This window comes from Capsella rubella, unplaced genomic scaffold, assembly GCF_000375325.1.
Source record: "Capsella rubella cultivar Monte Gargano unplaced genomic scaffold, Caprub1_0 scaffold_6, whole genome shotgun sequence".
NCBI lineage: Eukaryota > Viridiplantae > Streptophyta > Magnoliopsida > Brassicales > Brassicaceae > Capsella > Capsella rubella.
The window spans coordinates 13,935,760-13,953,305 of NW_006238918.1; the positions used below are offsets into that span (position 1 = coordinate 13,935,760).

The 17,546-nt window shown below is 35.3% G+C and overlaps 3 protein-coding genes across 4 annotated transcripts; 2 read left to right on the top strand and 1 right to left on the bottom strand.

Annotated features, from left to right (window-relative positions):
* Positions 1-2,499: 2,499 nt before the first annotated feature.
* Positions 2,500-5,054, top strand: LOC17883720. Its single transcript, XM_006286704.2, has 3 exons — positions 2,500-3,501; positions 4,236-4,356; positions 4,435-5,054. Exons 1-3 carry the CDS (start codon positions 2,608-2,610, stop codon positions 4,929-4,931), a joined length of 1,512 nt encoding a protein of 503 aa, XP_006286766.1. The 5' UTR covers positions 2,500-2,607; the 3' UTR covers positions 4,932-5,054.
* Positions 5,055-6,818: 1,764 nt separating this feature from the next.
* LOC17883523 lies at positions 6,819-10,040 on the top strand. Of its 2 annotated transcripts, none has more exons than XM_006287744.2 (9): positions 6,819-6,994; positions 7,381-7,535; positions 7,668-7,755; positions 8,015-8,531; positions 8,628-8,681; positions 8,849-8,946; positions 9,268-9,390; positions 9,467-9,556; positions 9,645-10,040. In XM_006287744.2, the coding sequence occupies exons 1-9, from the start codon at positions 6,947-6,949 to the stop codon at positions 9,753-9,755; spliced, it is 1,284 nt and encodes a 427-aa protein (XP_006287806.1). In that variant the 5' UTR covers positions 6,819-6,946; the 3' UTR covers positions 9,756-10,040. The 2 variants fall into 2 exon arrangements, with proteins under 2 accessions (XP_006287806.1, XP_023635700.1); XM_023779932.1 differs by having other exon boundaries at positions 8,631-8,681.
* Positions 10,017-16,034, bottom strand: LOC17882017. The gene is made up of 16 exons (XM_006286922.2): positions 15,750-16,034; positions 14,714-15,120; positions 14,390-14,615; positions 14,043-14,291; positions 13,838-13,953; positions 13,605-13,703; positions 13,404-13,491; positions 13,054-13,283; positions 12,789-12,973; positions 12,476-12,675; positions 11,901-12,233; positions 11,717-11,818; positions 11,193-11,490; positions 10,864-11,012; positions 10,495-10,779; positions 10,017-10,334 (listed from the first exon to the last, which is right to left on the bottom strand). Exons 2-16 carry the CDS (start codon positions 15,004-15,006, stop codon positions 10,146-10,148), a joined length of 3,042 nt encoding a protein of 1,013 aa, XP_006286984.1. The 5' UTR covers positions 15,007-15,120; positions 15,750-16,034; the 3' UTR covers positions 10,017-10,145.
* Positions 16,035-17,546: the final 1,512 nt, after the last annotated feature.

Here is a 17,546-nt window from a genome sequence, read left to right on the forward strand (position 1 = left end):
TAAAAAAAAACAGGGTGAAGTAGCTAGAGAATAGAAGGAAACAACACATAAAACAGAGAAATGGGCCAATCGTTCCTGTAGCAAACTCTCTCTTCTCTCTCTAAAACTTTTTCCTTTGTAGATCTGGTTGGTTTTGGTGGCCTTTGCTTAATTCCCTTAGGTTTCAAGGTGATTCTAAGGGTGGTCGAGCTCTCTTCTCCGTCGGCTATGGGATGGTTTCTCCTCTAATTGACGTGGCTCCAGATCCGATGTGGCAGCAGGAGATAGTTGCTCCGGTTCCTCCGGTTTGAAGACGCCGTGAGGGGTAGCGACAGGTTCTCGTGGCTCAACCGTCATGCCGGCAATGGATCCACGGCGGAAGTCAATGGAGGAGGAGGTGAGTTGCTGATTTGCTTCAGAGGTTAACACGAGATCCTCTTGGATCTTGCTGGCCGTCACGGATCCTCGGTGACTGGGCTTCCGATCGAGCCATCGGCCCCCGTCGCCTCCGTGAGTTGCTTCCTCTGGGCCGGTCCGAAGAGAGCTCGTCCGGCGAGTTGATGTTCGTTCGATCCAGGAAGGGGAGGTTTCGCCCGAAGTTCGGTTTGCTTGGTCCAGGAACCGTCAACAACGTGCTGCGATGTCGGTGATTGATCATTTCGGGAGATTTGTAGCGGGTTTGGAGAGTAGAGGGAAAAGGAACGGTTGAGGTGGGTTGGATGCTTCATTCCCGTTCACTAGATACATCAAATCTTCTCAAAGCTGTGGATCTCGCATCCACCGATCCTCATGGTCTGGTTTGCTGCGCTGCGGTGTCAATACGACGCGAGTCCCTTTTCCGGTGACGGCAGAATCCGCTTTCTTTTGCCCTAGTTTTATTTTGTAATCAAAGGCCCAGCCCATTAAGGGGTACCCAATAAATAAAGGCCCGTTAAAAAAAACAAAAACAAAAACAAAGAAAAACAGAGAAAATGGTCAGTTTATTATGAATGGCTAATGTATTCAATGATCAAACATTAACAGAAATAAATCGAATAAAGTACATGACTCTGGGTGGACAACGCTTTAAATGTAATAATAAACCTTGATCCTACGTGTAATAATATTTTGAATTAATCCTACTTGATCTTAAAGCCCCCATGGAGACCAACTTTGAAGGCTAATATGATTACATGTAAAGCCTTGTCCACCCAAGTATTAAGAAAATATTATTAATATATCTTTTTTTTGTATGAGAAGAATAAATTACATCCTTGTACAGTTGTACTATAAATTTTGGGTTAGTGTTTTATCCTCCAGCATCAACTGATCGTCTTCTTAGTAAAGTTGACTCGAATAAGAACGATTGATAGACCCATTAAAGTGAAGCCCATTTCAACCCTATTTTAAGTCTTTATCTTTGCCTTTGCCTTGCACAATTCTGTTACTTGTTGATATTAGATTGTGAACCCGCGCGTTAAAATTTTTTATCAATATTAATCTTTAAACATAACTATAATCATTTAAATTTAAAAAGATAAAAACTATATAATTAAACACTAAACTAAAATTTTTAAGCGATATACAACATATATATTGTTAGCGATAGTGTTTTCTTGACAAATAAATAATTTAATATTTTTACATGGTAACAAAGATCATTTGAAAAGATTTGCAAAAAAAGTAAATGGCATCAACGACTAGCTCATGATCCTAATTGTAGATATCTTTTATGATTAGATGTTGATACAGTTCCACCCAAGATAGATCGTTTTCCAATATTTTTACAATGATATACAAAAGGGTAATTTATAGTTATGAATGTTAATATGCAAAAGGGTAATTGTAAATTTATTTTACTCAATGATACAAATGTTAAATCAAACCGAATTAGCATATATATTTATGAACCAAAGATTCATTTAAATTATGTTAATCGAGTTTTGGTCTTCTAGGTCTTAATTATATATTTTGATATTTTTCTTAAAAAGAAAATACTATCTCTTGTCACTGGTTTTTTCATATACATTAATACATTATGCAGAATTTAAACTTGAATGGTTAATAAACGACGGCAGTAATAACAACTCTCAACTAGTAATACAGTTCGTAAATCGTAATACTTAGCTAAATATTTATACATTTTTAAAAAGATTTCTGAAAAAAATCAGAATTGTTTTATAGTTTCAATGTAATAGTTGGAAGCTGCTAATATAGATCTGGAAATTACACTAATTAATACTTTTATACATTAAAATTTTTTTTGTTGTAAATCTAATACTACTAATAAGTACTATTAACGTTCACACACACACGTGAAGAGGCAAAAACTGTATCTCAGCCGCAAGAATCTCGTCTCCTGTTTTATTACAAGGTCAACTTCTGGTCACTCTCTCTTCAACTTATTAATCTTAACTTAATTATTTAATTAGATTCTGATTTCAAATCTAAAACCAATAAAATAATTCAGCACATACGAAACTTCAAATTTCAAAATAAATAATAATAAAGAAATATCTAAAACAAAACCTCGGTTTTGTGATCATCACACACCTTACATAGAAGCTTCTTTCTACTTCACTATAAAACAAAATCCAACTCTCATCACTCAAAAACTCAAACCAAATCATCAACTTAGATTTACAACAAATGGCGTCGATGATCAGTTCCTCTGATCAAAGACTTTCAACAAGCAAGAGACGTTTGAAGCCATTGATGCTAAGAGATTACTTACTCGATGATCTCAGTTCTTGTTCATCCAATGGTTTCAAATCTTTCCCACGTCGTCAAGCTCCTTCTTCTTCATCTTCCTCCTCAACCGTTCGTCGTCTTCTTGACGCCGAGATCAAACGTTCAGGACTGATCCATCACCATCATCGTCGCAAACAAACCCGTCTCACTAGAAGATCAAGCCGTACGACTTGTGGAACCGCGATAAGTCACGCTGTTCATAAAGCTTCAACAGCGTTTCTTAACGCGGTTAGACTTTTACCGTTCCCGTCTTCCAAGGGAGATAATAATAGTAATTGTAATAATAATAATAATAATAACAAACCAGTTGTTTTCTCTAGAAGCTTGTCTAAACGGCTTTTAAGCAAAAGCTTCTGGAGAAAACCCTTAGGTCATTCTCGCCGTGTAGTAACCGGAGATGGAGATGGAGAGATCCAATGGTGGAGATCAGTCGCGTTTGAAGAGAGTTTATTAGATCAACCGTTCGATCTGATCTCTCTGCAGCTCTCCACGGCCACAGTGGTCGAGGAACCAACATTCACAATCTCCTCAGCTGCGAACACCACCGTGGAGGAGTTTGTTTCAGGTGACTCATCGAGTTCGGGAAGCGAGTTTTTCACAAACTCATCATCAGAGGACGTTGTACAATCTTCTTCCTCATCGTTCTCTACGTCGTCAAGCGGTGAATCTGAGGAAGTATCGAACGAAAACGAAGCCGTGGAAGACGGGAACGAGAGGGGAGAGAGCTTAAACCCACGTGACTGTGATGATTCATCTGTCAACCGCAACAACAACAGCCTGTGTAACCGACAGGTTAGTTCTAGTTAGTTAAACTCTCGTTTTCAAAGTTTTTATTACAACAACAACAACTGTCACATGTGTGAAAGCATTGAAACTTGTCGGGGGAATGCGTGCGAGGCACGTGAGGTTTAGGATCTTTACAAATTTTGGATTGTTTTAAGATTCTTCTACGTAGCTTCTAATGCATATTTTACGGCACATGATCCCGCGAGAGAGTTAATTTTTGTTTTGTTTTGTTTCATGGTACTTTACTTGACGTACCAAATTATTTTAAACTCACCTGGTCAAAATTATCGTGTACACATTTTATATAGAATTTATATATTTTTAGTTAGATTCCCATATCTCCACATACATATACATAGTAGTAGTGCTAGCTAGTGACATTATACGAAATTAATTTTATATAATCAGTATCACCCATGTTCATGATTTTTTACTAACTAATGTAATCCTGAATGATTTTATTCTTGGATTTGATTATGTATATTATTGTAACATAATAAGCCCCACATATCTCAATCAAAACTAAAGTGAATATACGATTCATAATAAATTTGATAGGGGCATAGACAGATAGATTGATAAATGATGTTGTCTTGGGATGGGTTGACTTTTATCAACTTATTAATATCACTAGACTGTGATTTTTTTTTCTTCTTAAGGCTTTTTAGTTATTTTTCTTTTTAACGTTTGTGTGGATTGCATGTGAAGTTGATTTGATATTAAATGCAAACTTTTTTTAGGAATGTGTGAATGAAGAAAAAGAACAACTCAGTCCGGTATCAATCTTGGAATGCCCTTTTAAAGACGACGAGGATGACGATGACGATGATAATGAAGTTGATGAGATCACAGAACAAAATGGTAATTCTATCAATTGATTAATATCTAGCAAACCAAAATGTGAATTTGTAAATTAATGTTATGAGCTAATATTTGCAGATACATATGAGAAAATTGCTAGAAAAAGCAGGAGATTAAATGGTTTGGTACGACTTGAGCCACTAGACTTGGAGAAACGTATAGAGGATTATGTAGAGAGACAAGAAGAGTACTCATTTCATCCATTGGAAACCGAAGAGGATGAATCAGAAGAACGCGCAAACCGCTTGTTTGCGCTTGTGAAGGAGAGAATTGGCGAAACAAACGACTTACTAGCTTCTCATGCCGCGGATAATCTACTGTTGGATTATCTTCAAGAAGATGATATCGGGCCAAAAGAGGAGACATTGATGGTAAAGAATGTAGAAGATTGGGTTATGGGGAGACAAGAAGAGATGTTTGTGAGTTGGCAAGTGAAAGAGAAGAGAGAGGTATATGTGAAGGAAATGAAATGGGGTTGCATTAGTGGAGATGAGAAACAAAGTGTGGTTGAAGATTTGGCTAGTGGTTTTTTCACTTCCTTGGTGGATGAGTTCATCTTCGACTTAGATTCGTGATGAAATTATAGTTTTTTTGGTTTTTGGGAGGGAGTTAAGATTTTGTGGTTTTTTTAAAGATTAGATTCGTATAATGTACTAGATTATATGGTATTTCAATAAAACTATATGTAGTTTTGCATAAGGGGGATGATTCGTATAAAAACTTATGTAGGTCGTCATATGTTCGTTTATCATTTCTAAAGTCTATAATGAGAACTAGAGTCTAGTCATTATATATGTTGTTTGTTTTTCTAACTCCTAATATGAATTCTTGACTTTAGACTCTCTATGGTTTATGTTTTCGAATACTATATTATAAGTCAAAAAATAAAAATATTTCTGAAAGTGAAGAGAGTTTATGTAATATATTGGCTTATAGTTTATAGTGATAGTCAGAATTAGAAGAACGATACATTTTGAAAAGGAAAAGAACTAAATTTCCTAACTCATTATATGACTTCTAAACTAAATTAAAAGCATATTTAAAACGTTTCATATGATCGTATAAAACCATTATTGACTATAGAGTTTCATACTGAAAAATCATGTTATTAAAAATTGAAGTGTTGAATTTTGTATCAAAGATTTGTGTTAAATTTGTCAAAAGATTCCAAATTCAGCTTTCTTACATATATCATATAATATCATATAATATGACTCAAAGAGAGTTCAAAAGAAATAAAAATAGTCGACCAAACTTTATGTAATTGGACCATTTCCCGTTGATGATTATTGAGTACTGTTTATCGAATATTACATACACTCTTTTCTAAATATGATTTTCCCTACACTATTTTCTATACTTAGAGACATAATTAAAAAAGTAGTTATGATGAGACTCGGCCAAAACATAATTTGTGACCAATCATCATCAAAATGATTTAGTGAGTTTTGGAAAAAGAGTTTGGTGGAAGTGGAACGAAGATCATCAAGTCGATTACAAAATAATAATCGAGTCAGACAAGAGTCAACATCATGCGTGCGACTTGACCGCATGAGTGTTTTTTTTTTTTCTTTTTGATTTTTTCTTTACTTCCTCCATTGCATAAAAAGTGTTGTTAAAAATTTTAATTTTGTTTTACAGATAATTTTTTTTTGTGTGTTTCTAATTCAGTTTTAAAGACTTAATTTTTTATTTCGATTATTTCTATTTATTAATTAGAGGAAAAAAATATATGGTGTATTAATAAATGATACAAATAAAATATGTTTATTTTTCTTAATGTGAAAATGTTAAATGATTCTTTGTGAAACAAAAAGAGTAATTGTTTATTTTTATGTATATACAGTATATAAAATTTTGAAAAATCGATTTAAGTTTTATTTTTTTAGCTCAATACATCGGATATATTTTTTATAGGCAACTGAAATTCATTTTTATCCTTATTGAGCTAAATACATATATGAAGTTTTTTTTTCAGCCAAATTTTAATAAAATATTGTTTCCTTATTAGTAAACAAAATTTGGGAGTCTGATACTCTAGAATAGCGCGCTAAACAATCCGTTTTCAAATTACGAAAGCATGAAATTTTAGAGAAAAAAACTTAAAATACACGAATCTGTTTGAAAATCGTCAAATAAATTAGAAAGACATGCCACAAATCTGGATCATGCACCATCGCAATTATCTCTCCATAATCCAATTTTATTAAAACATCGGATATATGATGTTTATTGAGCAAAAAAGTACATGAAAATAGATTGGGTATGAATGAAATCACCCAAAATAGAAATTTATCTTCTGAAAACAAAAAAAATGGGAATTTTTTTTTAAATATATTTGGGGTTGGGATGATGAGTTTTTCCACAATGGAAAAAAGCATCTAAAAAGAGTATCCTTTTTTTCTTTTCTTCTTCTTCTTCTCCTCTTTCAACATATTGTCTTTTTTAAAAAAAAAATTGAAGCAAGAAAAAAAAAAAAGAGACACAATAAACCCTAAAATAAAAATTCCCCGTTTTAGTAGCTGCCTCTTTTTGTTTCTTCCGATTCTAATTCCACCGAGTTAAGCAAAAAGCCGAGACTGTGTCAATCATGAGGGGAGTAAAACGCGCCGCCGTCTCCGATTCTATTGACTCTTCCGTGAGTTTTGTCTTTTTCCCGATTCATTTTTGTGTTCTTGGTTTTGGGTAGAAGAAAAGTTTTGATTTTGCCGATTGAATCTCGTTAAGAATTCAGTATTTGCATTGATTCGACGGTAGAAGAGAAAAAGATCGAAACTTTGGGGGTGTTTCTTGGTTGGGTGATTGATGATTATAAATAAAGTCGGCAACTTTATAATGTAGACAAGTTCTGGCTTGTGGGCATTGTCCATATTGGTATATGGAACTATAAGATTTAGCTCAAAGGGGTTGCTTTAGATCTATTACTGAGGTAGTTTTTGAATTTTAGAGCAGTTTGATATCGAATTGAATCTGTGAGCTCATATACATGGAACTAAGTTCTTGAAAGGGGATTTTTTTTTGCAGTTTAAGAATGCTAAACCAATGGAAGGAACCTTATTTGGTACTCAGAAGAATGTGGCACAGATGCAGCAGAGTTCATTAACATCAGCATCATTGGATAAGCAAAGGGCTGAGTTAGCTAGAAAGAATGTGAGAGCTCTTAATAACCAATTTGTAAGGTGAACAGTTGTGTTTTAAAAAAGATTATCTCTGTACTTGTTGGGTATATTCTATATAGTTTATGAAAACATATTTAACTTGTTATGTTTATACATTCAATAAGTATGGCTTATGCTTCAATGTGTAAACAGTTGGGTTCAGTTACAGCTGAAGAATCATCCTGATGAACTCTGGGAAGATGGGATGAATGACTACATTGCGCATGCTTCAAACATTCTGGTAAATACTCTTAATGACATGAATTTCAAATACTTTAATTTTTCTTAACGTATAACAATGTACCTGGTTTATCCTGTTTTGATTTACTAATCAAGAATGCTAATTATTTAGTATGTCTTATAGTCTTCGGTTACGCTGTCCATTTATATTGAAAGGATAGAGTAGCTTACTCTTCCAGTCTCTTGCTTTGTTTTGTGCTAGACCTTTTGTTCAGTACACTAGCTAATCAGTTTACTGTTTCATGTCGATTCTTGTGCAGGAAAAGTTTAAGGATGTCGTCAACTGGCTGAAAGAAAATAAGGGAAAGGGGGAAAATGTATCCCCTGAATCTCGTGGAGCAGAGAAGAAAATTGTGGCTGAAGTCAAGAATAGCGATCTTAAATCAGTTTCAAATAATAGCCTATTTGCTTCAAACAGTCAACCTGGGCTCTTCTCAAACAATCAATCTTCCAATTTTTCCAGTAGTCAGTCTGGTTTGTTTTCAAGCCAACCTGGAGCATTCTCCAACAGTCCATTTGGTTCAACATCTAATAGCCAGACTGGGTCTTTTAGCAGTGGCCAGACTGGTTTGGCTAAAAGCAGCCAACCAAGCCTATTTTCCAGCAGTCAAGCCGGAGCAGTCTCTAATAGCCAGACTGGGTTTTTTAGCAGTGGCCAGACGGGTTTGGCTAAAAGCAGCCAACCGAGCCTATTTTCAAGCAGTCAAGTAGGAGCAGTCTCTAATAGCCAACCTCCTTTCCCATTTTCGAATAATCAAACCACTTATTCATCTGGAGGTATCTACTTGTTCAATTGGCAGAATATTGGACTCGTCGTTGATCAGCTTTGTATATTCAGACCTAACTTCTCTTTTCTTTATTTGCTGGTATTAGTAGCTCCAGTGTCCACAGCGGTAAAGCGAGATTCTGCAGATGATGCAGATGGTGGTAAGTTGATCAGTATATTGTTATCTTCCAATTTTGTGTTCCTCAAATTTTTTTAAACCACGATCTTGTTATATTTTTCTATGCTGAAGTTACAACTTACCTAGAGGAAATTATCTATAAGAAATGAGGCATAACAGTGTAAACGTTGGATTTTTTTGACTTGGCAGAAGATGAACAACCTCAACCGAGCAGCCCATCGGTCAAAAAGACTGAAGAAAAGGGTGTTACTGTGGTTCATGAAGTCAAATGCAAACTTTATGTAAAGGTATTTTGCTGGCTAAAAACGTTGATGTTATTTTCCGTTATTCTACTATAACCTTCCCTGTTTCAGCAGCTCTCACTATATTGTTTCATAAAATGTTGCTGTTGTTTGTACATATTGTGTGATGTAATATTAATAAGCATATCGAATTTGGCATCACGTATGGGACCATAAAGGTTAAAGATAAAAATGTTCTTTCCTAATCATTCTCAAATTCCTCTTTAGGTGTCATAGTACTTGTGAATTAGTTTATTTTCTCTACTTTAGTTATCTTTTTGATGTTCTTGCTGACGTTTTAAGCTTTGTATGTATGTTATTGTGCAGTCAAATGACCCATCTGATAAAGGTTGGAAAGATAAAGGAACAGGGAATCTTTACATAAAATGCAAAGAAGGCATCGACAAGGGGACAAAAGAATCAAAACCCACAATTCTTGTCCGAAACGATGTATGATTCAGTAGACACACCTCACATTCAAATTGGTCGATATATCTCCAACATTTTAAGCCTATTTTCTTGTCAGGTTGGAAAACTGCTCCTGAATGCACTACTGTACGCTGGAATCAAGACGAGCCCATCGAAGAACGCCCTTGTTGCAATATTCCACTCCTCGGTAAATAAAAGCTGCTGAAGCTTCTTTTTTAGTGTTTAGTTTTCAGGTTGGTTTTGTAGTTTATCTGATTTTGCCTACCCTGCAACAGGAGGATTCCAATGAGAATGTAACGCCAAGAACCTTCCTGATAAGGACAAAGACTGCAGAAGCCAGAGATAAATTAGCAACGGCCATCCATGAATACGCCCCTTCTTCATAAAATGCCCTTAACAAGGTTGAGATCTTCACTGTAACTTTTAAAAGCTTTTATGAGTCGTCCTCTCTCTCTATTTTTTCCTTGATTTGTAATATTAGGAAGGCTCTATAAGAAGGCTTTGATTAAAGGCAAAAAATTGTTGTATGGTTGAGAGAGAGAGAGAGAGAGAGAGAGAGAGAGAGGGATGGGTAAAGGTACTTCGTAGCTTATTAGAGAATGTTGTGCGTTGTGCCAATCTATTTTGTAACTTAAATCCAACGACAATAAAAATTATTTCTTTCTATCAAACTTCATTCATCTCAAACAATAAGCAGAGAGGCTACATTACATTCTAATTTTATACACAGAGAGCGATACAATTTAAATGGATAATGAGTTATGACTGATCCATATCTAACATCCTCCGTTTTCTTTTGCTGATCTATGAATCGTGAAACGATCTACTATCTTTACGGTATTAACAGGGTCTTGTTGGGCTGTTGGGGCACACCATTTACTTGGATACTTTCTCTCGTAGCTCATCTTGAAACTCTGTTTCGGCTCTGAATCCCATTCTTTGTCCAGTTTCCAGTCCTTTGGCACCTAAACTCATATAATATACACACATCTTTGGTTAAAGTTCCTTAACCATGCAGTTAAAACTAAGATACCAATAAATAAGAACTAATGACAGAATCAATGAAAGACTGGTTCATTAGTAGTAGCAGTGTCAAGTACCACCTTCCTAAGTAGAGGTTCTTACCTTATCAACTGCTAGCGTGAAAACTTCGATGTCTCCATCTTCTAGGATGTGGAAACGGGTGAAAGATTTGTAATTGGCAATGCGGAGCGAAGAGAAAGCTTCATCAAAGTGTATGTGGAACCAGTTGATGCAGATATACAAGTAGCTTCCAAATACCATAGACACGACAGGAGTTGAGAAGACCCAAAAGTAAAGGAAGACAGAAGCATAATAGATAACAGCTCCACTTCGGGAAAGTGATTCCATTCCGTCTTTGCAAATGTTGGTCCGGGTAACCGCCATCACCTGATGTGAAAACACTCGGGTTATTTTTTCAAATTGGATTTTTGGTCAATCAAAAACAGAAGCAAAACTCAGTACATTATTTACCTCAGGAACATCAAATGCTGACATAAGATACTTTATGCAAGCGGGATATAAGCCAAACGTCCATTGTTCAATACGAGCTCGAAGGCCAGTAGGGTCTGGGAAATGCTCACTCTCCACTGATTTGTACCACTGATATAATGTATGATACCCTGTGTGAAGAAAAATGTAAGAGTCACAAATCAATCAAGGCTAAATCACAAAAAATTTCACCCAGTCATTAATTATCTGTTGGCGTCCATGACATTGTGATGAGTCAAGAATCAAGATGGTAGTTCAGTACAATAATACTATGCACTTTGGTATGAAAACCATGTGGAACGAAAACTGACCAGAATTTGCAAGAAGATTATGCTGAATACAGATTTCTATGCCCAGTTCCAACATCAACATAAGAATCAGAGCTGCCATCAGGTGTGCAGCAACATGAAGAACTCCAATTACAACACGTTTCTTCCGAGATATTTTTGAGGGGACAAATGTGATTGCAGTTATCAGCAACATCATGACACCGGTAAAAGACACATAAGATTGTTCCATCACATACGCAAAGGCATTCCAAACTGTGCCTAAGAAACTCTCCAGGTGACCAGAAAACGAATCACCTCGTAAGACGTGAGCTAGCTTACACTGAAATAAACGAGGAACAAGAAGGAATAAGATTTCAGATTTCTTGTGAGAAGTGAGCCTATATGATGGTTCTCAAGGAAAAATCAAATCGACATATATGCAAACCTCAGGAAACAAAAAGAACGGATATTTCATATATAAAACCAATTTTAGCTTCCCAATCTATTACTGCATGTTGTGCAATGTTTAAACTTTAAACTTTAAATAGGACAAGCTTAATACGTACCTGAGGGAACAATGAAAAGACCAAGATAAAATATATAATCCCACCAATAAAATCAAACTGCCAGTTCTTTTTCCGGAATTTCAAAATATTTCCCAATGCAATCTGCAGACAGCAAAAAACACCATTTAATATACGAATGCTATGAAAAGTTATAAACAAGACAAGTTCGTGATAGGAAACTTACTTTGCTTGAATCATCAAAAGAGGGGTAGGCAACCTTGCTTCCATAAGATGCCCCATAGAACTTTGAAAATTTGCTGAACACATGGGTGGGATGCAGGAAAGCTCCTCCACAGCCATTAACAAGAAGATGTTGGACATGGGCAGGTCCATCTGATTGACTACACGAATGCCGCATATAATGATGCAAATCCCCTGCCATTCTAAGTTTGCACCTGTATTTCAAAACGTCGCATATCAAATGTCTCACGTTCTTCCCTGTATCACAGCTCCAGTACCAATCAAGAAGCCAATTTGGTTCATGCGTGATAATGATCACCGCATCATTCTCGCCCACCTGAATGAGAAAGTATTAATTTTATTAAAGTAGCAATATGAAAATTGAGTATATGAAAAGACGAAGCCACTAAAATATAGCCTAAACCACTTGTTATAAGCATTTCAGAAACAAAAGTCATCACAAATCTGTACCAGAGTAAAGCAAACAATGGTACACCTCTGACTAGGTGACAAAAATATTTACATTACATCTACAAATCCTGTATAAAGGATGGAAATGAAAAGTGATACTCATACTACCTTGCCCTTCACCAATTCGGAAAAGAATTTGAATTGGTCGACATCAATATCACCATGAAGTGCAAGATCCAAACCAAACACCCACCATCCCTTAGGTAGCTGCAGGGCAAAATAGCTTTTCTTCTGGGGCATTAGCCAGCCGCCTAACCAACTCTTATGGCATATATACCTCATGAAAGTATTCAGTCCGTCAAACCAGTCTATGAAATAATAATAAATAACTCTATTATTAGAGGAGACGAAAGAAGAAACCGAGTATGATGCAGCTATGTGAGACAAATTATCTGAAATGAAGATGAGATTAGGAACTCACCATGGTTTCCAGGGATTAGAAAACATTGAGGACCTTCATAACTCTTAAGATCAGACACTCCATTAGGTAATTCAGGCTTATCAACAGCAATAGAGTCATTTTTATACCAACGGGGTGGCTGCATTGCATACTCAAAAGGACAAAAGAGACGTTTTTCATATGTAAAAGCTGACGGATTTGGGTATCTGGAGAAAGACATCCATGGTTAGATTTGAAAAAACGTTGCGAATATGTAAATATATACAATTATAAGTAAAGCACTTACGCAAGATCTCCTCCAATAAGTAGTACATTTCCCCGTGGAAGAGATAGAAAATTATCAGCCACTGGAACTTTGAGAGAAGGCTGAGCAAGAAGCTTCGCAACACTATATGATGAGTTCCCACCATCACCAGTATCCGCCATGAAATCAAACCAAAAATCTTTCTTCTCAGCAAGGTGATCATATAAAAGTTCCTTTCTACCACTTGCATCACCAGATTTGGTCATTGCAGCCTAATGATTTGGCACGAAGGAAAAGAGCAAAAAAACGTTGAATTCAATTATCTCGAATGTCTATCTGCAGAGAGAGAGGAACGACCTGATAATATCATATCACAAGTTTAAAATGTCTACCTGCAGCATCCGCATGTCAAAGCGGCCAACAAATACTGTGACTGACACAAGGAGGTCAAATACAGTTTTAAACAAATCAGCCGATGTTCTGAAATATATAATGAGATAGGTCAGCACCTGGTCAAGTGTCCTGCCTTCATCTTTTGCCACAATAAAAAATGGTAAGCAGAAAGGGGGAATATTAGTTTAGCATTGACGTACCCTGAATACCAAGGAACCATATCTAAGAAATCAGGTTTCAATTGCTGGTTCTTCAGCTTCTCATATTTGTCAACTGATAGAGGGTGTGTCAGAGCCCACCTTAACAGTATATTAAAACTTATAAGATTCAGCATTCATTTGAATGAAAGAACAAAGCTGTTCATATAAATGTTACTGTTGATCCTCAACTGCAATATTAAGCTGACAGGTATTATGTCATAGATGCTACTTACCCTGTTGATCTCTCCACTACATAATTGGCAATGTAAAGACCAATAAATGTGGCCCACAAGGAGTATATAGGAGAAATTTCGTCAGATGAATCAGGACATGATCCGTTGCATGCAATCTACAAATAGGAAGGTAGGTATCGGACTATTAAAGGGTGAACACATAAAACATATTTACAACTCACTAGAACAGTTTAAGAAGAGATACCTCCCCGTAAATGAACCATTTGGATAAAAGTGGATAGTCGCTTGCAGATCCAACTGGAGCAAACCACGACGAACACACTTGGTCTTTCAGCTCATTCATACGAATGAATTTTGCAAGCCAGGTGTTGTTCCTATGTTCCCTTTTCCAGAACGAAAACCAGCTAGAATACTGTCTTCCATGTGGTTTTTCCCTCAGAACAGCGCGATTACCACAATGACTGTAAAATATACAGCAAGCCATGCTAAGAACCTGCACAAGCCAAAAACATGAAGACAATAATTTTTATACGAAAGACATTTAAAAAAAAAAAATGGCTTCATGTGAAAAACTGGCAACAGTGAGCTTACAGCACAGTTTTGAAGAATGGTTAAGATCTCTGGGCGTCTTCCAGCCACGCGAGAAACGAGACCAACATACCAAAGTCCAAGAAAAATGATGTGGAAGACAACAAGGAAGAGTATGGATGATATGTAAATTGTTAGAAACAAGGACAAATTCATCCTCAAATCCAAACCCATTGACTGAAAATTAGGAAGATGATACAAAGCTGCAACTAAAATCCAAGCAATGTACCTACACCCAAAACAAAAAGGAAAAACGGAATTAGGAAATTTCAAAGAGTGAAAGCTGATATTTGATAAGTTCAGAAGATAGAATTAACAATGGCTTACCACCGACTGAAGTTTGAATAATTTGGTCTGATGGTCTTCTGGATAAATGGAGAAGAAAAGAAGTAGAAAAATCCGAGCAAACATGCATACATGGACCACCACTTGACTGAAAACTTTTCTATGAGGGTGTGCATGTTATCCGAAGAAATAAAGAATAGGCAACCAAAAAATACAGCAATGATAGCATGACGTGAATGCTCATGCGGATAAGGGTAAGTGTGAGTTAGAATCGTTCTGACCCTCTCCATTGGGAGGGAGTTATATAAACGAGTAGAATGCCTGTCAGAGACCATGGCACGTAATTCGTAGAAGTTTCTTGATGACAGTTTAGATCTTGACACGGCTAGGAATGGTTCATGAATAACCTTGAGCTTCCAGTTTCTACTTCAGCAGACAAAACCTTGTGCCTAAGGAAACAAGAATCAGAAAAATACATTCAGCACAATGTGATCAAGTAATGTAACAGTATCCATAAACTATTTTTGATACATCAAATTGCTGCTATCAGCTATCTAATACTAAGCCCTGAATTCAAAAAATTCATCACTGATACAAGAACTACAACTAGCTATTGTACAACACCCGTCATTCCCAAAATCCCCATCCGTAATGAAAGCCAAAACAGCAAACAATATTGTATATATGTCATCCACTGTTAACAACCTTGAAGTACATACAACAACTCATATATGAACAAACAGTGAACCTAACAAGCAGCACTACTCATCTCTTGCACTATGTTCAAAAATTGACTTGGATCAAATAAGAACATAACAATACTAAAAACTCCATAGAAGTCAACGAAACCAAAGAAACAGACCAGAATTGGCAACACTTTTATGCTGCAGAATCTCAAAATTGGAAGAAAAAAACACACACACTTACATCATCATTAGATTTCAATAGTATAAAACAAGAAACATTCGCAATAAACAAGAAAACATCAAAAACAGTAACATGCAACAACACCCAATTTCTCAAAAAAACCCGAAAAGACTTGTTTTTTTTTTCTTTTCAACTCGATTAAAAATCAAACCTTTAGCTAGCAGCGGAGGTAAATCTCGGGTCTTTAAGAAGGAAAAACCCAGTTTCGAGCTTAATCAAATAAGAAAAAAAAAAAGATCGAATTCTCCGATTTGATTAAAGTCAAATCAATGTGGTGCTTAAGAGATTTTTTGGTTTTTTACCCACAAAGAACCCTAAAAGAAAGAAGAGGAATTTGGGAATTACAGAAACAATCAATGATCTAAAACGAATCACGTGGCTCTGTTTTTTTATAGTGCAATTGTTGAAAAATCTCTGCTTTTTTTTTTGTTTCCCTTTTTCTCCAGAGAGAAGAGAGAGAAAGAGAAAAAAGGAAATAATGAAAGAGGCGGTTACCAAATGATCGCCATTTTCGTCTGGAAGCTTTTAAAAAAAAAATTAAAATGAAAATATATTAATAAATAAATAAATAATAATGAAAATAAAAATAAAATAATGGAGGGAATCAACGAATAATTCCATTGTTGCTACCTTCAAAATGTCCGAATCTTTTTTTTTTCTTTCTATTGAATTAGAAAGATAAGATAATTTGACGTGTACAATTTTATACAACTTGTAATCGAAGCAATGTTATAGTTTATCTATTTTTTTAGTTTGATGAAATAATTTAAAGTATAATTTCTTATGGGTTGTGTTGTATTTTCTCGATAATTGTTTACAAAAGTTTGACACACGTGCCAAAATATGAGTGGTGAGATGACTTGGTGATTTTATTGAGTAATGTATTATATATATATAAAAAACGAGTTATATGCTTCGATTATATATGTTGTTGGCAACAATAATAATAAATGACTTGTGTATGTTGACGAATTCACAACAAGAGACTTCTTATTTCACACACAAAAATAGGATCATTCTTAACAATATTAATTAGGTTTTCTAGTTTAAAATTGAAAGTGAATTATGAGAAATCTTTATAGCAAATTGAGATAAATATCGATTTAAGCATATATATATATATATGTATGTCAAAACTTATATACAAAATTAGAAGTGTAAGAAAGTAACACGTAAGGTGAGTATGTGTATGTGAGATTGTGAGTCAAAGGAGATAAAAACGCGTTAGGTGTAGTATACAAATTGCAAATTAAGATTGATGCACTTCAAAACACATGCAATGTCTTTGGGCTGTGCACTTCAATTAATTAAATTAAGCTGGCTCATTGATTATTTAAACCCCATCCCAACTACATAACTAGTATTATTATTAATCTCTTCTCTTCTCTAACTTTTGGATTTTGATCCTCTCTTCTTGTTTATAACTTTCTTCTCATTTTCTATAACATTTAACATTGCATATTCTTATAATACTATTTTCAAGAATGCAAATTATAATGTAAGAACTGAGAAACTCATCAACATATATCATTTAAACCTTTGTGATATCCTCAATTTTTGTGGTATTTTGATTTTATTCTAGAAGAAATTAAGTTCAATCGTACGTTTATTCTGAGAACAAATGAAAAAAGAAAGGGTTTCTCTGCTGAATAATACTTTCTTGGATCTGTATTGCTTAATCAAAAATTACAATAGATAGATAGAGCTTTATACTTATACAACGGGAAGAACAATCTAGATCTCTTTTTTTAATGATCAGATCTGATTACACTTGTCAAGCATCTAGCCACTCTCTTCTGCAACAATAGGACCAAACCGGTTTGATAGTACAATTGTCGGAGAACCAGCTGGGAGTGACGTCTTCACCTTCCTTACACTCTGCATATTTGTGTCTTTGTGTTGCAGAGAAGAGTTCTGTTCTTTTTGCTCCTTTGTCGTCTTTTGCTGG